At 47.6% G+C, this 25,112-nt stretch overlaps 1 protein-coding gene across 4 annotated transcripts in view; it reads right to left on the reverse strand.

The window, feature by feature from the left end:
- The window catches only part of FAM20B (FAM20B glycosaminoglycan xylosylkinase), a 43,263-nt gene extending 24,735 nt beyond the window's left edge, over positions 1–18,528 (reverse strand). For 2 of the 4 annotated variants that reach the window (XM_047704635.1, XM_047704632.1), the window contains exons 1-2: positions 18,377–18,528; positions 4,152–4,656 (exon numbers count right to left, since the gene is read on the reverse strand). In XM_047704635.1, coding sequence (XP_047560591.1) covers positions 4,152–4,528 — 377 coding nt within the window. In that variant the 5' untranslated portion in view covers positions 4,529–4,656; positions 18,377–18,528. Of the gene's footprint in view, positions 1–4,151; positions 4,657–7,657; positions 7,808–13,868; positions 14,004–15,965; positions 16,063–18,376 lie in introns of those variants that run through there. The other 2 variants (XM_047704634.1, XM_047704633.1) reach the window with 2 other exon arrangements.
- Positions 18,529–25,112: the final 6,584 nt, after the last annotated feature.

The following is a 25,112-nucleotide window of genomic DNA, read 5'->3' on the forward strand; positions in this document are numbered from 1 at the left end:
ACACTACTGTCGGAAGACAGCTGTGCGTCACCCCCTGGTTGGGAGGCCAGTTTCTTCTTAGCATGGTCGGTACACTCCAACGTCGTTTCTCGTTTCTAGTGTCAAAGCATTATTCAGACTACCTAGGATTCCACTGGCTGCCTCCTGATAAAGCCTCAATTTTTAAATAGAACTGCAGCAAAAGCAGACACCATTCGAGCGCATCTCTGTCCAACACAGCTGTAGGCTGTCCGCAGAGCTGGGGGACAGTCCTGGAACACTTTCTGTGCCGGGGCTCCAGCGGAGCCACAGGGACATGTGTGCACTGTGCAGTTCACTCCTTCCAGTGAAACGTTCAAGAGCTTTCCAATACCCTGAAAGGCGGCTCGGGGTGAAATGTTAAACCCTACAGGAATCCAGGGACATTGGGAGGGAGTGGCCTGGAGGGGGAGGGAGGAAAAGAAGAGGGAAGGAATAAGAACCCAAGAGCTGCGGCCTCCCTGGCTCCCTGTGGGCTGTGTGAACTGTGGTGAGTCCCAACTCTGTGTCTCACCACTCAAAGGAGCAGCTGGCCCGGCCGGACAAATCTCCAAGGTCCCTTCTAGCACATCCTAGGATCACTCCCTTACTTCTCCCCCTCTGAGGCCTAAACTGCTATCTTGTCTTCCCACCATAACTAGTCTTGGCCTGTGAAAGCCCATCGACCTCCAGAACGCCGATAGCTACACTGAGGGGAAAAAAAAATCACTTCTCCAACGTAAGGCAAAAAACATGCAAATAAAAGCATCACTGTCTGCCCATAAATTCCACCCACCATGCACGCCTCCTATCTCTGACAGGAGGACATGGCCATCGGGGCTCCAGAAGCCCAGAAACCATGAGCGACTCATAGAGAGGGGTGCACGTGCCATCTCAGCAGCTGGGGCACAGAGCCTCCTCTCAGCAGAGAGTGATCCATCTTAAGTCACTGACAGAGCAGCAAAATTCAAATAGTAACTGCCAATAAATCACTCCTATCCTTCTGGTGAAGGACATCAGCATCTGACCAAGGACATTAATTTGTGCTTACACTGGAACTAAATAGCCTCGGAGGCCCCCAGGATCAGAATAGCAATTTGCTAGGCGTCTCGGGGCCAGAGTCAATTTCTACAAGCACTGAAATGTGGAACCCCCCCACAGACAGTGACGGTGCCGGGTGTATCCAGCGCAGGTCACCAGGGGCCGTGACCAAGAGGGCGACCCCCCCCCCCACTGCAGCTGGGGGCTGGTAGTGGGGCAGGACAGTCCCCTGGGGCTGGGACTGACATGGGGATGGGGGGAGCAGGGACCAATGGGACAGGAATCGAGAGCAGGGTGTGTAACAGAGGACCAGACTGCCAGGGGTGGACCATGAGGCTGTGGAGGCTGAGTTCTGTCCAGTGAGCATCATGAGGTCCCTGGATGTTTTCAAGCTGGGAACCCAGGGCTCACATGGGCACATGGAGGGAGAACGAACAGGGTCCACAGGAGGGTGTGGAAGAGGAAGGTACGGGGACAGATGTGGTGGTGGAAAGAGACAGGAGATGAAGCTACAGTGACCGGGTTTGTCTGTACGGTTCTCTGCTGCACCGCTCTCCATCTCCTGGGCCTCCGGCCCTCCACCTCTACCTGGTCCGAAGACCCCGCGCCACCTGCCAAGCGCCTGGACTAGGCCTGACAGGAGCACTACCCGGAGTACCTGCCTTCTGACGCCTCCTGCTGGCCTGCAGAGATGGTGCTTCTGCAGGGGACATCCTCTTCTTGAAACACGAAATGCCCACAACTCATCTCTGTACGTGAATTTCATTTCTGTTTCTCATCTGCCTTCTTTCCATCACTCTGCTCACGCTGCTGCTCACCCAGGCCCACCAACCAAGGTCAAGGACTACATTTCAAGACTAAACTAGCGACTTCTGATGATGGGTGCTGCATGTCCTCACACTTACGGGACGGCAGACAAACCGAAGAGAATTACACATGTGTGGCAGAACACTGGCCGCTCAGACTCCGATCCTAATGCCACTTACGGCAGGATGACCCTGTCCAGTTGGTTATTCTCCCTCAGCCTCAGTTTCTTACTCTAGACACAAGAGGTGTAACTGCCCACAGCTGTGATGGAGGCTGGAAGCACGGACAGAGACAAAGCACTTAGTGTGGTGCCTGGCAAACGGTGTGTGTCCAGTGGAAAATATATCGCAAGGCCCACATAACCACACTTTTTCCACATCACCTGCCAATCAAAGTTTTCTACTCTCCAAAAGCATACTGTATATTTAACTTTCCTAATTTCCATATCTTCTGTACATCACACCTCCTAGGTCCAGGCAAATGCAGACTTCTTCCCTTTCTAGGATCCCAACAGATTTGTTTTCCCACTGCCAATTATCTACTGATGGTAGGGCTGTGAAGACAGCTAAGCTAACCACTTTCATCACAGCTGAATTTTGTACATCTTTACCCCATATTTCTTCTCCCACCCAGCAAGAGACCCAAAGGTATGTGTTATAATTCTCTCAAAAGCTCTATTAGGGAATGAAAAAAATGTTTAGTACACAGAAAATTTCAGACATTACCAACTTTGAGAAAACTCACTGGTAAATAATTCCTGGCAAAAGAATACGAATCACCATCATGTTAACCTATTTCAAATTCATATACTCACAGAAAACTATTTAAAAAATTGCCAAACAAATGATCTCTGTAGAGCCTTAGAGAAGTCCCCAAGGGATCACTGTCTAACAACATACAATTCAGCTCATTTTCTTGGATTTTGGACTGAGGTAACTAAAATGATTCAGTTTTCACTTCAAAACAGGTAGAACAACAATGAGGCATCACTACGCATCTATCAGAATGGCTAAAATCCAAAACACTGACAACACCAAATGCTGGTGAGGATGTGGAGTAACGGAACTCCCATTCACTGCTGGTGGGAATGTAAAACAGTACAGATACTCTGGAAGACAGTTTGGCAACTTCTTTCAAAATTAAGCACACTCTCACCATATGATCCAGCAATCATGCTCCTTGGTATTTAACCAAATGAGTTGAAAACTTTCATCTACAAAAAATGTGCACCTGAATGTTTATAGCAGCTTTATTTGTAATTGCCCAAATGTGGAAGCAACCAAGATGTCCTTCAGCAGGTAAATGGATAAACAAAATGTGGTACATCCAGACAATGGAATATTATTCACTAATAAAAAGAAATGAGCCTCAATCCACAAAAAGACATGGAGGAAACGTAAACGCATTATCGCTAAGTGAGAGGAGCCAATCCGAAGAGGCCACGAAGGTATGATTGCAATTATACAGCACTCTGGGGAAGGCTAAACTACAGAGACAGTAGAAGATCAGTGGTTGCCAGGGGTTTAGGGGAGGGACGGAGGGATGAGGAAGTGGAACACGGGGTATTTTTAGGGCAGGGAAGCTGTTCTGTAGGATATCGTAATGGTAGATATTTGTCATTACATGTTTATCGAAATCCACAGAATGTACCACACAAAGCGTGACCCTTACTGCAAACAATGAACTTTAGTTAATAAACTAGGACTGGCCCATCAACTGTAACAAACCTGCCACACTAACAGAAGATGTTAATAATGGGGACCCTAGGGGTAGAGGGGGGGACCTCTATACTTTCCTCTCGATTTTTCTGGAAACCTAAAACTGCTCCAAAAAATAAAGTTTATTAATTGGAACAAAACCCGTGTGAAAGAATCCGCAGCTTCAGTACTTCAAAGGGACTTCAGTCACTGTCCGAACCCACTCCCGCTCTGGCGAGCTCCTGCTCTATCCCTGGCATGTGGTTACTTATCCAGCCTCCAACTGCACACTTTTGGTGACAAGTCACTTATTTCCTAACCAATTCATTTTGTATCTCTCACAACTGGCACAAAGCACAAGTGTGATACATTTAGAAAGCGAGGAGAGCTCTGTGCAGTCTTGTACAGAACCAAGACATGTTCCTATAAATTTCCCCTACTCGAAGAATCATGGAACAGCAGGAGCTAGAAAAGACTTCAGAGATCTTGTGGATTACTCCCCTCATTTTACTGAGGAGAATACCAAGAGAAGGAGAGGAACCGGCTAGATAAATTACAAGCTACATGAATCAACCAAAAACCCAGAGGACTCCCAAGATGAAGACTTACCGCTTAGGCTTGAAGACGACTTTCTGTCCTCCTTCAAGTATCAGTAAGGCTTTCAGTTGTGTCCCTTTATAACCCACGTCAGCTTTAATGATTTTCTTGGTGGCCATGGCATGCATGATTGCCCCCAGCTCTGGTGTCTCTTCTGGGTACACTTCCCGGGGAACCACCCACTGGGCCGCAATCTCCCAGGGGGACTGCAGGGTGTGGTCCAGCTTGGGCACCAGCTCCACCCTCAAGCCGGCCATCATTCTGTGGAAAGCCCTCTGGTCCTCTCGGTTTGCGGCTGACGTGTCCAGGTTGTCAATCAGGAAAACTTTGGTGAAGATAAAGATGACAAGAAGAATCGCTAACAGCACGACTCGCTGCTTTAGCTTCATGTTGACCTCTTTCCTTCTCCCCTGACCCACTCTCACTTAGCAAGGAGAGCAGGTGGTGACAGTCAGCAAGGAGAGTCCATGCTTACGCGCACTGGTCCATTTCTTCACTGGAGCGCCTCCCACAACGCCTGCAAACCCAAGCACAGAGCAGTGTTCAGTCAGAGATTCCGTTCCTTCCACCCCGAATCTTCTGCAAACTTCCAACATCTTACTCACTCTTTTATCCTTGCTAATGCTAATCCCATGCTTGAGAGGACCCAATAGTTTAAAACAAACCAGCGTGGGGAAAGACTTCATAGGTGGGAACCAGGTACAAGGAAAAATTTAAAGCAAATACTCCTGTTTCAATAGGGTGCAGTCAGCCAGGAGGCCCTGGACTGGCTACAAATTCCAGAACACCAACACAGTGAGGAGAAAGAGCATGACAAAAGAAACGCGAAGAGCCGCCTAACTCCTTCACTTTCATTTTTACCTTTCAAAATCCATACAGGACTTTTGACCATCTAAAACCACCAGTATTTGGAAACTTTCCAGTTCTTATCTTCTCTAAATGTATCTTCTAATCTTCTCTGAATGTATCTCTAAATGTATCTTCTCTAAAAGTTTTAGGACATGTTGTAAGTCAGGAACTTCTAAAAATGCCACGGAGGGGGCGCCTGGGTGGCTCAGTGGGTTAAAGCCTCTGCCTTTGGCTCAGGTCGTGATCCCAGGGTCCTGGGATCAAGCCCCGCATCGGGCTCTCTGCTCGGCAGGGAGCCTGCTTCCCTTCCTCTCTCTGCCTGCCTCTCTGCCTACTTGTGAACTCTCTCTGTCAAATAAATAAATAAAATCTTTAAAAAAAAAAAAATGCCACGGAGGATCCAGAGGACAGCAGCAACTCCTCCGAATCCCAACCCCCAGCCACCCGGGAGCGTCTTGCATGCTGCTCATGTATTTAAATACAACACCCACACGCACAGCTCTACTTCATCAGTTTTCCACTAATTATTTTTCAAAATGAAAATCCCTGTAAAATTGGGATAATCAAATCTAGATAAATTAAGTAAAGGAAAAACCTAGCCCTATCCCCCTGGCTATTAATAGAACACGACCAGGAAATGAAAGAAACCTGGTACTGTAGCAACACTAGGGAGTCTGGACTGGTGGGGCACATGACAAAGGGACCGATGCCACAGACGTCGAGCAGCACCTGCTTCCGCTGTGGAGCGGGCCACACTCCGGTCAGATCTCAAGCTCACAGATTCCAAACACAAGATTTCTGCAAGGCTATTAGGAACACAAGGTGCAGTCTCATTTGCATGCTGCCAGGTGGCTTTCCGCTCCGCGCACGAGCCTGCTGTGCTGTATCCCTACCGACGACATAGCACTGGGACCAAGACAAAGGGACAGCACGCTAAGTGGGAGCAGCTTCACTCTCCAATTCCTTTAACAACTCAAACCGTTAACTGAAGACACAACGCCACTACAAACGACAGGGCAGACTCCCAGCCCACCTGGAGACTGCTCTCCTGGTAACAGCTGGAAACACATGGAAACCCAGAGGACCAGGGCAACCATGTGTTCCAAGGGCAACACCTTGCAGCCGCGAGAGCGTTGCCAGGCCCTTCATCCTTCGCCCACCCCTTTCCCCGTTTACAGGAAGAGGCGGAACGTCAGAGTCCAGCTTGAATTCTAATGGTCTCCACCTGTTTGTGGTGTCCTCCCCCTCTCCCAGGGAGTACATAACACTCTTAGCTGAAGCCACGGTAATTCCAGCGCATCTAGAATGTAACTGCGAGGGTAGCGAGTTTGGTGTGAAACTCAGCACAGGGGTTCTGTGCGATTACAGGGACGAGCCGCGCTAGGAGAGCGGATTTCAGAGGCTTCTGCTCATCCCAGCCCGATCTCAACCACACAGCTCCTCCAACGATCTGTTTGACCAGATAGGCCGTGGCCGCGGTGCCAGTGGTTCCTTTCTCAGCCCCTCCAGCTGCAGAGAGTGACCGGCCTGGGATGATTCTGTGGCCGAGGGGTAAGCAGGGTGAGTAGCCTTCCCCCTCCTGTAAAGCATTTCTTCAGGACTGAAGTGTGGTTAACCCAGACTTTAGCATAAATTCCTCCCTTGTGCTACAGAAACGTATGATACCTAAACAGTCACCATAAACGCTAGGGAGATTGAGGGTTTTTTTGTTTTTTTTTGTTTTTTTTTTCACTAATGCAATAGGAAGTTCCAGCAACTCCAAAATTCAAACAAAACAAACTGTCTGATTCCGCAGTCTTTTAAGTTCCGAAACCTCACCACCTTCTGACTAGGTCCCCGAAGAACACATTTCTCAATTCAGGGCTGCAAACAATGCACCCGCTGAACTAGGACAGGAGTTCATGCGATGTGAACTGAAGAGTTCAGCTGCTGCATTATCTTACTGTTTACCTCTGCAGGTTAGGAGTGAGCGCAGGTTGCAAGGGGTAAAAGAAGTTTCTTTCGTGACTAGTCTCCACATCCTGGGAGAACAAGGTAGACAGCCATTTGGCATCGTTCTCTGCAACTGCCCTTCATTCCCACAGCCACCAACTTCATTTAGTGCCCCTTCCACTGAGTCACTAAAAGAACTGCCTTCTGGGCCTCCAGGTTCTCCAGAGCGGACCAGATGACGTGCCACACTCACTGTTCTGATGGCACACGACTTCTGATTTCTACAGACTCCTCAGCAAGACAGGAAAAGCCCTACCCTAAATGGCTTTGCTTCCCCAGGCATCCGTCTTCTCAGCTCCAACCAAACGGACCACGACTGTGCTCTGCCCTCCCCGCCATGTGTGGGGCTGAGCTCTGCCCTTGACAGTCTTCATCCTGGGACGTCCTCAAAATTCCTCTTGCTCCTACCTTTTTCCCCATCGTCTCCTGTTTAAAGCCTAATCTATTTTTTGAGGGCCATCCCCAAAGCCATTTCTGTACCCTCTCCACACCCTTCAGGAACCTTTCTCCTTGTGCTTAACTACCTTCTGCCTTGTCCAAGTATCTTCTCGTATATAGTTTTCAACTGCCCTCTCCAAGACCTGGCTCCTTGGTGATCTCAACTGTCTTCAGGATCCCTACAGTACCCAGCAGAGAACTGAACAAATCACTACACGTATTTTGGGACTCGTGTTTACTTCCTCCAATATGCAGGATCACGAGTGTGTGGCATCTTCATGCTGGCTCTCCTTTATCAGCTGTCTTCTTTCGTTTGGCAGTCTTCTTCTCTACCGATGCTCTGACTACTCGGTTTAGTGCAGAGTATAGTCTCCTTTTCTGAAGAAACACTGCCAGTTCAGAAAAGAGGTTTTCTTTTAGCTGGAAAGCTGCTATTCCTTCAGCCCACAGGGCAAGCACAAAGATTTTTAAGAAATCAGCATTGTAGAGATTATAGAATTTCTAGCAAAAAGTCTCTCCTATTCCCAAAAGATGTATGAGATGCATGATACGGAATCATACCAGTGATGGTATACTTCTTACTCCGTATATGCCCGAGAAGGGAGGATACCCAGGATGGGGTTTCCATGCTGCATTAACGTCTTGTGTTGTTGGAAACAGCAGCATACATGTTATGCACTCTGCACACTGGGTTTCTAAGAAGATACCCCATTACAGACACTAAGGAAATTAAAGCAGGACCACTGAGTACATTCCAAATTCTTCATGAAAATTTCACTGGCATTCCCAGAGGACTCTGCCTGCTCTATTTCATGCCTTTACCTCCTCCCATGAATGTTTCCAACAGTGTAACACCATCCAGTTTATATTATAGTCATTTATTTTAATGGTGCTATTATGTGGAACACAGCCTACCTCAAAGAACAAATAGACTCAAGGTGATAAGACAAGTCAAAAAATGTTAAGCTCAAAAAAAGGCAATGCAAATGACAGTTTTCGTACTAAAAGCTGGCAGAAGCTCTCACGTTGGAGTTCTTTATGAAGAATTTTCCTCCTGAGCCCTGGTTTCACCCGCAGCTCCATCAGCTCAATGAGGCTTGCTACGGCGGCTCATTCTTCACACTCACACTCTCTCTCTCAGACACACACATACACCATCCTACACATCTGACAGTTGTTTTATGAGGACAAACTTAGGACTATTACGTTGCTTGGGGAGAAGAGATACAGATTCCACAGAACAAAAGTGAGGTCTTAGTATGAAGTCCTCCATTCAGTCCTGGTGGAACAGCTACAGAAACACGTTGGTGCACAGGTTAAGTCACTGTGTGACAAAATACGATGTCTGTGTCTGTGTCACTGTGTGACAAAATACGACGTCTGTGGCTGCTGAGGAACACGAGAACACCCGGCCCCTTACTTACTACCGTACTAGGGACTCCCACAAGCCACCAGTGACGTTCCGGGTCTCACTGGCAGCAGTACTCCCTTTGACTCTCCCTCTGATCAACCGACATCCTCACACTATTTCTCCTCAGGTCATGGAGAAGAAATCCCCACCTTTCTGCAGAGTGTAACTGAAAGTGAAAGCTTCAGGACTAACCCTTTCTTGTGCTTTCAGTTCAATGGTCAAATCGAGTTCTTTCCACATAAATGGAATGTGGATGTCTGTGACTGTAAAGTACCATGAGGAAATACTCCATGCAGAAGGCTATTAGAGGAGATGTCGGGCACAGCGGGTAGAATTTATTATATAACTAGTATATAATCACATTTACTCACATAACTTCCGTGCCCTTGATCTTGCATAGGAGTCACAAGGACCCTTTTATAAACTTCTTCTTTAGTAACAATTGGTTTCAGCAAAGCTCTGATGGTCTGGTGAGTATAAGAAGAGGTAACGCCTGAATTTACTTAAGAGTTTTTGGTTGATTATCTACAAAGACAGACAGCAAAAATTCCTCCCATCAAGAGGTAGAATCTAGGGGTGCCTGGGTGGCTCAGTCGGTTGAGCGTCTGCCTTTGGCTCAGGTCATGATCCCAGGGTCCTGGGATCAAGTCCCACATCATGTTCCCTGCTCAGTGGAGAGTCTGCTTCTCGCTCTCTCTGCCCCTCTCCCCACTCATGTGCTCACTCTCTCTCTCTCAAATGAAGAAACAGTTACAATCTTAAGGAAAAAAGAAAGAAGTAGAATCTATTTTTTCCGGGTTCCCCTGGAACCCGGGCTGGCTCTGTAACTGACTTTGGCCAAAAGAATGCAGTGGAAGCAACTGTGTGCCAAGTCTGGGCCTACTCCTTAAAAGACCTGGCAGCTTCCTGCTGGGACCCAGGCACTACATAAAGCAGCTTGGGCTAGACTACTGAATGATGAGGGACCCAGATGGAGAGAGAGGCCTGGCCAACCCCAGCTGAGGTGCCAGACACAGAAGAGAAGCCATCCCAGTTGCACCGGAGGTCCCAGTTGAATGGGGTCATACATGTGATCCCAGTCTATAAACCATGTGGGCAGAAGAACCAACAGGCTGAGCCCAGCTGACCCATATAATGGTAAGAAAAAACAAGTCACTATTTTAAGCCACTAAATTTTGGGGTGGCTTGTAAAATCCAACATTCTCACGTCTAGTCTGTCCTTATTAACTATTTTGGAGACATTAAAAATATTGAGGGAAAAGACACAGAAATAAATCATGTCACTGAAAACAATTCTCTCAGGAAGAAGGGAAATGTCAAAGTAACCATTAACTATAAATAAACATTGGATTATAAATTGTTAGGTTATATTTGTAAATGATTATTAATGCCTTCTACAGAGCGATAAGCTCATTATGAAAGTTATACACCATTTCTACTTTTTTTGTCTTCACTGCAGATGCTTAGGAAGATACATAATTAAGGTCTTTTTAAGGTAGCACAATGAAAAAATATACTCACCTGGATCATTTACTAAAGTCCATTTACATACTTCAGAACAATCAAGGCTAACCCGGCACCCTCACACAAATACACATGCCCGGTTTATAAAACCTACCATTCCCCCTTTAGCCAAAGCATAAACAGTAGCAAATATCACAACCTTTCAGTACGAAAAAAGTTAGAAACATATACTTTCACCCTGGGCTGAGGCTGTTATAATGCCCTTTTGTTTTTTAATTGGAAGTGACATTAGAACATTATGCTACATTATTATTAACTGTTCCCTAGAAATAAATGCAGTTTCTCCTGATGGTTACTGGCAATTCTAAGCAAAATCAGAGCATTCAGAAATCTTCCCACTTGGCACTGTATGCTTCTCCTGTAGAGGAAGTCAAAGCACCAATACCAAATGGCATCAAGTGTTTAGCACCTGAATAAATCCTGAGTATGCCCAGAAAACCAGCCCCTTCCTGCACTGCCACCCACTGCTACCACAAGAGCACATTCTATTTCATCTTCAAATAGGAGTCTTCAACTAAAACAAAAATACCATATTAATCAGTATCTACATATAGTTTTCCTTTCTGTGCTAATTCTTTGCTTAAGAAATAGCTTCTTAAAGGGGCGCTTGGGTGTCTCAGTGGGTTAAAGACTCTGCCTTCGGCTTGGGTCGTGGTCCTGGAGTCCTGGGATTGAGCCCCACGTCAGGATCTCTGCTCGGCGGGGAGCCTGCCTCCCTCCCTCTCTCTCTCTCTCTCTCTCTGCCTGCCTCTGCCTATCTGTGATCTCTGTCTGTTAAATAAATAAAGTCTTTAAAAAAAAAAAAAAAGAAGAACGAAATAGCTTCTTAAGGACAAATACCATATGATTCACTCATATGTGGAATTTAAGAAACAAAACAAATGAACAAAGGAGGGGGTTAGAAACAAACCAGAAAAAACAACAACAACAACAAAACCCCACACTCTTAACTATAGAAAACTGGTGGTTACCAGAGGGGAGATGGACGGGAGGATGGGTGAAGGGGATTAAGAGTACACTTATCAAGATGAGGAATGAGCAATGTATAGAATTGTTGAATCACTATGCTGTACACTTGAGACTAATATAACACTGTACGTTAACTACACTGGAATCAAAATAAAATAAAAAAAAGAAATAGGTTAATTCACCTGCTTATTCCAAATATAAACTCTTCCAAGGCAGAAGTGTTAAGAGGGGTGCACTGGATCCAGAATGCCGAATTTATCACCTACGATGGGACTTGGGAAAATGACTTAATGTGTAACCTCTCTGGGCCTCAGTTCTTTCATATGAAAAGTAAAATAAGAACACTATTATCTAACTCACAGAGTTGCTAAACATGAATGACATTACCATACACATTGCGCTAAAATTAGTGCCTGGACAACCCTTCGTGATCCCTTGTTAGTCATTATTACCAGGTCACAAACCCATAGAGGACGACGATCTGAAAGGAGAAAGAATGACAAAGAAAATAACCCTCTCTAGTCATGTTGTCTTTTGGGTTGCAGAGTGTGGGGATAAATTCCCAAGTCACATTACATAAAGTTTCCATGGTCTTCTATTCCTGAAGCAATCCTTTCCTCAACTGGAAGACTAGCTAAGACTGTAGGCCAGTAGGTACCTTCAAAATGGGTACCGTGTGAAGCAGAACACTGGGAGGCTATGTCACTAATTGGACCAACCTATTTCTCTTCTCTACAAAGTTCAAGTCCACCGCAGTCAACGATTAAAAGCATTAGGTTCTTCTATTCCATGAAAAAGGCTGAAATAAAATGCCTTCTTCCGTTTGGAAAATTAGCTCTCTGTTTTAAAGATGACAGCACTGCATGTCCTAAAGCTCTCTCTTTAAAGATTTATCTGAGAGAGAAAGCACGTGTGCGCATGGGAGTGGGGGAGGGGCAGAAGGAGAGGGGGAATCTTCAAGCAGACTCCCCAGTCATCACAGAGCCTCCATGGGGCTCACTCCCACGACCGTGAAATCATGACCTGTGCCGAAACCAAGAGTTGGATGCTTAACTGACTGAGCCCCCCAGGCACCCCGTCCTAAAGTTCTTAACGTTTGCCTTAAGAGTAACTTAAAGCTACAGGTATAGAAAATTGAATTCCCACATAGTCCAAATTACCCCAAGTGTTACATGTTCCTTATTGTTTTCACTTCCACTTAAACATTTATTCATATCCATAAATTCACAATGCCCTCCATGAAATCCTCTAACAGTTTCTTGTGAAGGAAGCCAACTAAATGATCACTAGGCATTAACGAGGCATTAAGGTAAGCCTTTCTTCCTGGGTGTGAGAGCAAAAACGGAACAGGCAATAAAGAGTGTTTGCTTCCTCTGAAAAAATTGAATTCCTGCAACCTGTCCCATTTAAAGATTTATTTATTTGTTTATTTGAGAGTGAGAAAGAGAGCACGCATGAGAAGGGAGAGGTCAGAGGGAGAAGCAGACTCCCCACAGAGCTGGGAGCCCGATGTGGGACTGGATCGAGCGACTCTGGGATCATGACCTGAGCCGAAGAGAGTTGCTTAATCAATGGAGCCACCCAGGCACCCCAACCTGTCCCATTTAAACCTTGATTTAGGGCAACTCTCTAACCCTATTCCTTGAAAAATGAAAAGAAAAAATCTTTAGCTCATACTGCTAGTGAGGTTTGTTCTAAAAAACCAACAGAGGCCGTGGTCACTGATCTAGAAACCCTGTGGGAATGCCTAAGAATTTGCATTGTTTCAAATGGGCCAGGTAAGAGGAACCTTCCCACGTTCTAGGTATTTCACTGCTCAATCATCACTTTATAACCCCCATGGAAGACTGTAGCATAGAATGTAATTCCCATATAGTGCAAAAATATGGAATTTCAAAAAATGTAACATTTTCCTTCAGATTTTCCTGTTTTCCATCTTTACTTTTCAGTTCACTAGAGTTTTTGGAAAGGTGTATTAGCTTTATGCAACAGTAACACCTGACATTATTAACCTCACGTTCCAGGTGTCTCAAGCTGACGGGTCACAGGTCACTCTAGAAACAGCAACAGCAGAATCCCTACGCAGGTCTGGGCTGAACTGAGGCTGAGTGGCTCCAGACATGATCCCTTTGTTAAAATATGAATGTAAATACACACACACAGAGTTTTGGGCATGCCTGTCTCCTCTACTCTTCCGTGACTTCCTCAAGGACAGGGGATATATTTTACTCTCTTCGTACCTCCACAGAAGCTGGCACAGTGCAAGGTGAAGGAGAGGTACTCGGTACATGCCTACTGAAGAAAAGGAGGGGAGAGCAAGGGAGAGAAAGCTTTAAGGACAGAAAAGTTTCTTCGGCTCCTTGGTCTAAAGATGGTCTCTTTTACAAAGAGAAACTAAGTCCTGTAATGAATTCAGAAATACAGTACAGCAAAAAAAAAAAAAAAGTAGAAATATCAAGCATATATACCGATGTTATTCATCCAATTTTAAACTGCTGCTTCTGCATACCCTGCTTCCACCCTTCAGAGCAGCGACTACTGCCAACCTTGTTCCTGCCGCTGACTGGGACTGGGCGTGAAGACGATCTGCAAATGCTAAGAAGATTGGAGGCGGTCCAAGACGCTGCCCAAGAGTGACACAAGGCGGGGCTGGAACCAGATCTTCAATCTGGCCACGCTTTCTGAAATGCGAACTGACACTTAGTACTTCTATATAATTTTCTCTGTTCTACAGAACACCCACAGGAACACAAATGTACCCAGAGCGCAAGGTCGCTATCTAAACCAAGGATAAGAAACGAGGAACCAGTAAGAAAAAGCTCTCGGGCAGCCAAAGCTGTGGTCAGCAAGCGCATGCGCGGACGGGGAAGGGCGGCAGACCCTCGCCCAGCGCACCTGGCTGTTCCGCGACCGAGCGGGGAGCAGTCGTCTGCGCAGCTACTCCACCGAAGATCAGAAGCTACCCATTTAAAGGCGGCAGCAGGGACACTAACAACAGCAGAAGTCCAGCTTTCCCACCTCTGAAAGAAGAGCCCGACTACTAAAAGCGGATTCAAGAATTCAAAACGCAGAGGGGGCACAAGCCTGCATGTTCCGATTGCTTCAAAGCCTTGCTCGATTACGGTCACTCATGGAAACTAGTAGCACCACCTCAAGTCAATGAGAGAAAGGTGAAACCCTACTGTTTGAGAAGCAAACAAACCGCGGAATACGTTGCGAAATTTTTTTCCACAATAGTATAGCCAAAACAAGAACTTCCACACGTTAACACCTTACTCCCTAAAAACAGAAGAGGGATGGCACTGCCACAGACAGAGGGTGGAAAGTATTTGAGAGCATGGTAGGACAGGCTAGCCCTGTACGTGCCCTGTTACACACTCACCATTTCATATTCCCTGACCTCCCTTTATCATGTACCCATGATACATGATACACCCTCCCCTCTGTAGGGCTATTTCCTTGTCAGAAAGTACAAACCTCCAAACACACACCAAAGCTCCTTTCTGCAGCAGGCTCCATTTCTTATTTCCTCCTGGGATGACAGATGCACCCCCAAGACTCATGAAGCCTGGAGCAAGGCCTTTCTTTCCTCTTTTGCTTTTAAAAAGGCAAGACAAAATCCCAAGTGAGATCTCCGCATCATATTCTCTCCGAGATGTCTCAAGCAGTCGTAGTGATATTTTAAGTTGGTCAGTTGCAAAGTAAGGTCTCCTGGACCCTAGGTGTGGGTGAGTGTATTTATTAGTCCTTGGTGGGGGTCACAGAGGCAGCTCAAGTACAGAAAAGAGGGAGAGAGATTATACAGGTCTGGAATGAGGAGCTGCTGGAGAAGCACTTTGGGGAGGGACAGCTCTCCCTTCCCATCCCACCATAAAAGGGATGAAAAGATGCGCTATCAGGGTCAATGATAATGGCGTGGCCATTACCAAGAACTCCAGTTCTTTTCTTAAGGCAAAAATATTGACTAACAATCCAACTGCTCAATTAGTCTAGCCAGAAAAGGCTCCAGGAGCCAAGTCTGTGAAGCTGTGCCTGACCAGGGCACCACGAGCTGCCCCCAGACAGCTAGAATACCAAACAGTCACAGAATCAAAGCGCAAGGCAGCTCCAGTATGGAACACCCTTGACAGATGCCCACCCTTTTTTTTTTTAAGGGAATATTTAGTTATTTTATTCTATTACATTATATGTTTTATATGTTTCTATTTTCAAGATTGTTTTCAGTTCAAAGGGGCTCAGTTACAACAGCACATAGCTCTAACTCTTAAAGATTTTATAGTAAATGGAAAGCACCGGATCATATCTGCTTTTGCAGGAAATTGAATCTGATTATTAATATTTGGTAAGCCTTCAACTCTACCCTTTAAGCAATATACAGATACCCAGCTCAACGGCAACTTTCAACAGTAATCTGCAACATGTTTTCCTGTCCTTTTTTTCTTAACAAAGAAAGGAACTAGCCAATTCATGTACTAGAGTATTTCCTCTTCCTTCATACTGTGTTCCATTCATTCGTTCAACCACCAAACATTTCCTGCACACCTACTATGCACTCCGCATTTCAGGTGCAGAGAGAAAAGTAGGCCAATTATCATCACTGTTAAAACATACTGTAGTGCCTTGTCGTGAAGTACACTTCCTACCTCAATCTACAAAATCACATGGCACTTAGTCCCAGGGTGACCTGACATCAGCTTCAGAAGACTGTCTCCTTTTTATTGCTTGCAACTGCGGCTACAGGATAGAGGGAGCAGCCTCTGTCTCTATGATGAGACAGCACCAATGACGAGACAACCACTGTGGCTGCTATTTTAAAAAAGTTATCAATTCCAGACCTGAAGTGTCTGGCTTCAGGGCTCACACCACGGAAATGATGGTCACACAAAGTGTTAGGAAGCTGAAGTCTGCCCTGCAAGTAAACAAACTTCATTTAAAAATTTACAATTCAGGGGCGCCTGGGTGGCTCAGTGGGTTAAAGCCTCTGCCTTCGGCTCAGGTCATGGTCCCAGGGTCCTGGGATCGAGCCCTGCATCAGGCTCTCTGCTCAGCGGGGAACCTGCTTCCTCCTCTCTCTCTGCCTGCCTCTCTGCCTACTTGTGATCTCTGTCTGTCAAATAAATAAATAAAATCTTAAAAAAAATAAAATAAAAATTCAGAATTCAGAAAAGACAGAAAGCAGAAGCTTTCAGGCTCTGTGAGAGAGCTGGAGCCCACAAATGGAAATGAAGAGAATGGACTGAAAGTCAAAGAGTTATCAACTCAACATAAATAATTCTAGGACGTACCAGGTTAGACGGTACAGACAATGATTTGTTTGTTTGTTCCCTAATTCAAAGTACCCAGAAAGACGAGCAGGGCAAGTGTTGTCAAGTTTTCACTCTTTTACCAAATCTTAGTTAATTGCCTATTGGCTTCAGAGAAACAGCAGAACAAATCCACACTGCATTTTTACCAACCACACTGAAGAGAAGCTGTGGGCTCCAAGATTTGACCATTTTTTGTCCAATCCATTCTATCACCACACTTTCTTGTGCGTGAGGCTGAGAATCCCAATTATTTGCTTGTGCCTTTTTATTCTCCTTTGGCAAGCACTTTCAAATGCAGAATCCACTCCTGTTGACTGATTCCACTGCAGGGTTCTAGGCACCGAAGTCCAACAACTTCATAAGCTTCAGAAAAGTTATTAACTTCAAACAGAACGTTAATTTTAAATCTACCTTGACTCTGAGTCTAGGGGAATAATTTAGTATCCTTAACACCTGTGCCACAGCTTCCCAAAACCACGTCTTGATGATCAATAATATACGTGGAAGATCTCTAAGGCTCGGCTCAAAAGTCCTGCATAAACTCAAGGAAAAGGCACACTGAGGTCTCTACCTCAATTTTAAAAATTAACCCCAATGAAATTTATGTATTAATTTATAACACCAGGAAAATGGGAATAGTTAGCAAACATCAATCTTAATAACCAGAGTACAAATGTATAAAGTCCTACAGTTTACAAGCTAGAAGATCCCACATTCCTATTCCCTCTTTTCAAGGTGAGAAATCCAATCTCCAGAGGGACACTAGCTGTGTGGGGAGGGGAGGACCCTGATACCTGGTTCTAGCTAACCACAAGTCGCGGTACCAAGCATCTCTAATTTTCCCAAATTATAAACTCCTCACCCATTCGAGCGATGATAGAGCCATTTAAAGGACTAAAATTCCATAACGACCAGTCATGTCCTGTCCTCTCCACTTTCCCTCCAACATCCTTCCACCCCTTGTCTTCCCAACAGAAGACCTGCGGACAACAGAAGCCTGTTTAGGAGGAAACTCTAATCAGATCCCACAATCAAGGGCGCAGCTTGACAAATGCTCACGTTCATCATTAATGGCAACGTTTCGGCTCGCTTTTTATCGCGGGGCTATCACACCCGGAAATGAAATCTCAAGCGCAACCCACTTTGGACTACCGTATCATTTCCTTAAGTTGTGCCCGACTGCGAGTACGGGGTCCACAACCCCGAGAGACCGTGGACCCCGGGCACGGTTACCCCGCCTCCCGCCTCGGGCCTGGTGGTCACTTGCGCTTCTCGGCCACGAGGTGGGCCCGCCGGCGCGCGATCCTCCCTGGGCCGCCGCAACGGGCGCTCGGCGGGACTCGAGGGTGGCACCGGGGCCAGTCGGTGGAGACGCCGCCTGGGCGCGAGGGGCGCTCACTAGGAGGACCCCGGCAGCCCCAGGTAAGGCCGCGCCTCAGCGGGCCGAGGAGGCGCCCCTCCAGCCGCGCCCGCCCGCAGGAGCCCGCCGGGGGGGCCAGCGAGGCGGGGCGCGCGGCTCGGGCCGGTCTCCGAGGCGGCAGCCGGGCCGGACCCCGGACCCGCCCGCGGCCGCTCCGGGACCGCTCGGGGCACCGGCGTCCGGCCCCTCCCGGAGGCGCCCCGCCCCCAGGCGGCCCCCGCCCGGCGCGCGCCACGCACCGCACCCCGCCCGCGGGCCGGTCCGCACTTTCCCGCCCGCCGCGCCGGGGGCGGGGGTCGCGCGCCCTCCCCGCCCCCAGGCCGCTCACCTGCTGGGCCCTAGGCTCGCTCCATGGCCGCCCGCGCGGTGCGGTGCGGTGCGGCCCGGCCGCCCCCGCCGCCTCCGGGGAGGGGCAGCCCCACGCCGCGCTCACCGCCCCCAGCCGCCGCCGCCACTGCGGCTCCCGCCCACCCCCGGCCGGGCCATTCCCTGGCCACTCTCCCCGCGCAGAGCCGGAGGTCCCACACCCACCCCCCCGCCTCCGCGGCGCCCGACTGTTGGTACCGTCCTAGCGTAACGCCTTCCCCGCGACCAATCCCAGGGCTCACTCTGCGAGGGCCCCGCCCCCGCCCTCTGGTGGGCGGGCCTACCCGCCCGCTGTGGACGGCCCCCCTTAACCCTTCCCGTCCCGGGCAGGCCCCGTTTAACTCTCTGGGTGCCGGCTCCCGTCGCTCCTCCTCCTCTTCCTGCTGCCCTCCCCGCTTGCAGAAACTGACCTCGAACTTCTCTCTTGTTTTCGCTTTTCCTTTCCTGATTTTCGTAAGCGGGTAGGAGACCAGGCAGCAGGACTGGAGAGTTGGGGTTCTTTAGGTCCAATTCTACTCGTTAGAAGCAATTTTCTTACTCCTTCTGCCCAATTAATTTGCCTCGACTGATGCTTCTGCCTTTCAAAGTGTATCTCCCTTACTCAAAAGAGGCCAACCTTCCTACAGCGCGCACAAGTCGCTCTTCCTTGGGACCAGAGCAAACTCCCCGCTACAGTTAGTAGCATTTCGCAAAAGTGTGATTAGTTTGCTGTACTCTTAGTTTTTTAATGTCTGTCTCTTACAGTCGACTGTAAGCCTCAGGAGGGCAGGACAGTCGTGTCCCAGTCTCCAATGCCCCACACCCAGTAGACTCCCTGTAAACGTTTGCACGAAAGTCTCCCTTCCCTGAAGTTGCTTCCTTTCTCCCAACTTCTGTATAATGCACCATATATTAAGCTTGTACTTAGTGTATGCCTGAAATAAAACGCATGTTGCTTTGTGGGATAAGATGGGAGGGGTGAGACTGAGCTGACACTTTGTTCAGGCTGTGTAGTTCTTTTAAGCAGTAGGGTGTAGTGGGTAGAACGCCTCCTTACTGGTGGCATGATATTGGGTGTGCCACCCAACCACTCAGAGTATTGGTTTCCTTATCTGCAAAATGGAAGCTAATCATAGTCCCTGTTTCGCAAGGCTGTTGTGAGGTCCAAATTAGGAAACACGTGGGGAAAGTACTTTCGCCCTATTGTATAATACATGAGTTATTTTGCACGTGTGTGTTTACTGAGCACCTACCATCGGAAGAGCCTAGAGAAATAACTGGACTTGACACCAGTCACAGAAGGTCTGGTTAGGGAGGCAGCCCTCTGCAGAAAACAGTCCTTTCAAGGAGTCCACTGTCAAACACAGGAGTTGTATCAGCTTTTTACTGGATGTAGTTGAAAGGGCTTCGGGGTCATTTTCGGACCATGCATACATAATTTTTAGGGAAATGAGCTGGAAAGCTATGAGAGTCTACCTAGCTTCTCTGCATAGGAGCGTTGGTCTGACTGCCATCGGTTTATCTCCCTGAAGCTTGTTCGTGACATCAGATCTCAGATCGTAAACCAACAGCAAAAGGCCACAGTACCTCTAAGATCCTTTATCTGAAAGGGGGACTCTCCTCTTTTCTTGCCTGGAACTCTGACAGGGGTAGTTGACTGCTGAACGGTCACTGCTCAGGTGAAGGCCAACATAGTCTGCAGCATCAGCTTTCTGGTGACCCCTTCTGGCACTAGGGACATTGAGAGAGGTGGGTTCACGGCCTCTCTGGGCAATCCATTCCAGGGCTTAATTTCACATCCATCAGATCCTTCCTTCCACCCCACAGGCTGCAGAAGAGTCACACTGTCTCCTCTTCCGTCTCTATAGATGACAAGCTGGGGATTCAGGACCTTCCTGCTTTCAGACAGCAAAATTTCTGTCCCTCCAGTTTTCTCGTCACTGGGCCACGTGATTCAGGCTGTGAACGTGTACTCTGCACCAACACAGTCCTAACCCTCCACTGTGTTCTTTCCTGCCTTCTCTTCCTGGAATGCGCCTTGTTTCCCAACCAATCGACAGTCAGTATATTCTTGATACTGTGGGGGATGCAGTCCTTTAAGAAGGGGATGTTGTGGGGCGCCTGGGTGGCTCAGTGGGTTAAAGCCTCTGCCTTCGGCTCAGGTCATGATCTCAGGGTCCTGGGATCAAGCCCCATGTCGGGTTCTCTGCTCGGCGGGGCGCCTGCTTCCTCCACTCTCTCACCCTGTCTCTCTGCCTACTTGTGATCTCTGTCTGTCAAATAAATAAATAAAATCTTTAAAAAAAATAAAAAGAAGGGGATGTTGCCTTCAAAGAGTTTACATGACAGGCACACAGGAAGCAGCTGCAAGGGATACAGGGGACTTAAATTTTGCAGCACGGATGCTGTGATCACTGAAAGCAGCAGGGTCCAGGAACATAATGTGGGCTGGTATCACCAGCGAGGGAGGATTAAGGTGAGCAAAATATGGGTGGGAGAAGAAAGGGACAATATGAACCAAAGTTAGGTCATGCCTCGTGAACTTAGAGACAGACATCCTTATCTGATGTTAGAGACTGGGGGAATTTTCTTCCTTCCTTCCGCCCTTCAGTGAATGTCTACACAGTGCCAGATACTGAGCTGAGTCCCATCCATGGAAAGGCCAAAGAAAGCCTGGTTCTCATCCTTGGGAAGCTGACAGTTTAGTCTTGGGAAATAGAACAGAAGGTCAGGCAGAACCCCCATTAGGAAGGCCTGAGACTTTGCTGAAGCTTCTGGGATGCTTCTTTCAGAACTCGTGATGTAGTTCTAGCTCTCCTTGTCTGATCTCCCCGCTTTGCCTCTCTCTTCCCTCTCCCCAAACTGCAAGGCTCTTAAAGATACAAACTGACTTTATTTCATCTTTATTTCCATTTGTGAAGTACTTTCCCCTCCCTGATGTGTCGAGGTGCCCTGAGTTGAAATCGGAGCCGGAACTTGGCGGGACCCCCTCCAGCCAAGGGCGATGCACATACGTTCTCAGTAGAAGAATCTTGGTTAGTAGCCCAGGGCGGAATCCTCCAGGGCCTTGTCCATGGCCTGCAGAACTCAACAGCAACTCCTCTGCTTGGCATTTCCAGGCCCCATATTCTGCTAATTTCTTACCTTCCACCCTAAAGGACTCACTTGCTCTGGAAACATCCCCTTTTCTGCACCCACGGTTGTGATCATCTTCCTCTGGTCTCTACCCGCAGCCCACCCCCATCGCCTCTTGTGGAAATGTTATATATCTTTCAAATACTATTTGCTCATGAAGCCTTTCCTGACTTTTGCAACTGTCCGTGCACTCCTGGCCTTCTAAGACTCAGTCCTTCATGCCTCTTTTGGAGTATGGTTTGTTGGTATCTTTGGGGATGTCTCTGACCCCTTCCACTGGATTGTAAACCCTTCAGGGCCATGGACAGTGTTTTATTCCCATCTGTATCTTTCTAGGCACTAACAGGGTCCGTGGCCCATGGTGAACACGCAACCCTTGGAAAAGAAGTTTTAGAACAGGTCCTTGTGGACATGGGCCATCAGAAGCAAGGGAGGTTTCTTTCTTGGCCTCTTCATCATTGTGTTTTCCTTAACCTGTTTCAGAATTTCCAGGTGTCTGCCAATTTGTCAAGCCCCAGGACTCAAATAACAGTCCAGCAATCCCAAGGTATAAGGGGAGTAGTGTCTGAAGGTGCCTGTATACAGCAGCACCAATAGCACACACACACACACACACACACCCCTTTTAAGAGAATACCCCCACAACGGTGGGTCCTACTGAAACGAATGAATAATACATCAAGAAAGTCCGAGGGAGCTGCAGGCCAGTTCTTGCCAGTCCAGGGTGCTGGGAGCCGGGGAGAGGAAGGCGGGAACGGAAGGGTTACTGAGTGAAGGAACACAGGTGTCCCTTGCAGGAGCAGGAGCAAGAGTTTGTCCTTTGCCTCCTCTGCCTCCCAGCAGGATTGTTCTCTGCATGGGGCTCTCTGTGGACTGCTACTTTTGCATTTCTTTCCCAGCTGGGCAAACTCCTATCTCTCTCCATTTGCCGACGGTTCTACAGAGCTACTCCTAGCCCACCCCTTGCTTGCAGCACTGGGACTGCCCACTTAACCCTTCACGGGGTAGGTCTGTCATCTGAGTGAGCCTCTCAAGCCCGGAGACCCTCCTACCCTCCCCCCCCCCCCCAGCCTCTCCACCAAGGAATCGTTCCGGAGGCATATATCTAAAAGTGGTGCCAATCCTTCAGTTATTTCTCTCTATCCTAGTATTTTTTTTTAAAAGCAGCCTTATTGAGATATAACTTACATACCATAAAACTCACCTGTTTAAATTGGACAGGCTGATGGTTTTTCGTATAAGTATGGAGTTGAGCAGTTACCACCAGTCTAGAACGTGTCCCTCACCCCAAAAGGTAATTTGGGCTATTTTCTTTTCTTATGAAAATATATGTTTGTTTAGCGTTGTTGTTGTTGTTTTTAATTTGCTTATTAGAGCCAAGAAGAAAAATACCTCAAGGGGACAGTGAAACTCCTAGAATGACGAAGAATGCAAAGGAATCCTAGCTCTCCAAGCTGTTTCACTTCGCTGCTGTTGCCTGGCTGTAGTCATTTAATTAACCACTCCAAGATGTACACTTCATTGTGGTATATGCTCCTGGGTGAGCGTCTGGGGCCACGTCTTGGAACATTCTCCAGTCTGTTGTGCCTTTCTCTCATGCCAATGGGCTCTTCAGAGGGTTTGGCAGAGACAATATTGCCGACTCCAGATTGCTAATTCCCACCAGGCAGTCATTTTGTAATATGCTCGGCATAGTAGCACATGCACATAGGTATTTAATACACGTCTTTTTTTCTTTTTGCTGTGATGGAAGCCATTTAATTTTTATTAGCTCAATTTAATGCATGAAGTAATTGCATCAATTACTGCATGAGGTAATTACAGCCACCTGGAGGTTCTGGGTTCCTCAAATTCAGCTCCCCTCACCCACAAGTAATGTGCTAGGAGTTAAGCTGAGGGCTCTTTGAGCCTCTCTCATGACTGTTCCAGGGATATGCTAAAGCTGCAGTCTTCCCTCTGGATCCCTATGCCTGCCCTTCCCCAAAGATTTGAGTTTAATTGTCTTAGGGGGAGGGCCTAGCCAGGTTTTTTGTTTTTTGCTTTTTTTTACAAAGCTCCCAGCTTACTCTCATTTGCAACCCAGGCTGAGGACCTCTGTTCTACCAGACACTAAGGCAAGATCATGTTGAACCGTGTGAAATTGCCGTCTTTGGAGGGCAAAACCGGTTGAATATTGGCAAGTTCATATGATTCGATCTAATATTCAGGCAACTGGTTTATATTTTTGAGCGGGAGGAAAGATTGGTCTTTTGGAAGGTATTCCATAGGAAACCAGTCATTTCTCCCCAAAATCCTGCTCTGCAGTCTGTGAGGGTGAGAAAGATGGGACCAGAGGCCAATGACCTAGGTGGTCAAGATGCCTCAGCTCCGTGGACCAGACCCCCCTGCATCTCTCCTTCCAGTGCAGCTGAAACATTTAGCAGCCCATGGCTGCCGTGCAGGGAGGGAAATGGAAGGAGCAGGCCACGGGTGAGACAAGAAGTTTTGAGGGAAAATGACGGAGAGAGTCTGGTCCCTTTTTCATAGCCATGTATGCTGATGAATGCATAAATCTTAAATATAGGGCAGGCCAAATAAATCACATGGATGGAGGAAGCCTGGCACTCAGGCCCGCAGCTTGTGACCTTGTCCTAAAAGATGGCTGTTCATGGCGCAGAGAGGTGGCTCAGAACAGGGGAGGACAAGATATTTGACGCAGTAGGACTCTGAGCCCAGGGAGAAAGAATCCAACACCTCACGGCCATCCCTGTTGTAGAGTTATAGATCATTCTTACAGCTGAAGAAAATTCCGTTGGGAGAATATGTTACAATTTATTTATCCACTTTTACTCTCGTTGGAGATGTGGGTAGTTTCCAGATTTTGGCTGTTACAAACGGTGTTGCCGTAAGCATTCTTTCTGCCACAAAGGATGTTTGGGTTTACTTAGGAGTGGAGGGGCTAGGTCCCTGGGGATGCTCATGTTCAGCATTCGTAGAAAGTGCCAGTTTTCCAAAAAGTGGAACCAATTTACACCCCTATCAGCAGCATACAAATGGCAGTAGCCCCACACTCTTGCCCCCTGAGTGCTCTCCAAACCACGGCATTAACCGAACCCAGAATGGTGTACTTCCGACCTGAGTGTTCAAGCAATGGCTGGTTTCTATTACGTGCAGCCCAGAGCTTCCTGGCTAAGGCACTCTACAAGGGCAAGTCAGGGGTCTTGCCCTGAAAGGCATCTTCTCTTTAAAGGCCAACCATTGGGGCACCTGGGTGGCTCAGTGGGTTAAAACCTCTGTCTTCGGCTCAGGTCATGATCCCAGGGTCCTGAGATGGAGCCCTGCATCGGGCTCTCTGCTCAGCAGGGAGCTTGCCCCCCCCCCCGCCCTCTCTGCCTGCCTCTCTACCTACTTGTGATCTCTGTCAAATAAATAAAATCTTTAAAACAAAAATAAAGGCCAACCATTTTCTGACATGTGTCTCACCCACCACCTCGGGAGCCGGGGAATCGTATCTCCTTAGGGAGTGGCACATAGGTTCCTTCCTTGTCATTACCCCTGCCAGGTCTTCCTCATTTCTGTCCTGGATGATTGCTTGCTCTGCGCCT

Source organism: Lutra lutra, chromosome 15 (genome assembly GCF_902655055.1).
Source record: "Lutra lutra chromosome 15, mLutLut1.2, whole genome shotgun sequence".
NCBI lineage: Eukaryota > Metazoa > Chordata > Mammalia > Carnivora > Mustelidae > Lutra > Lutra lutra.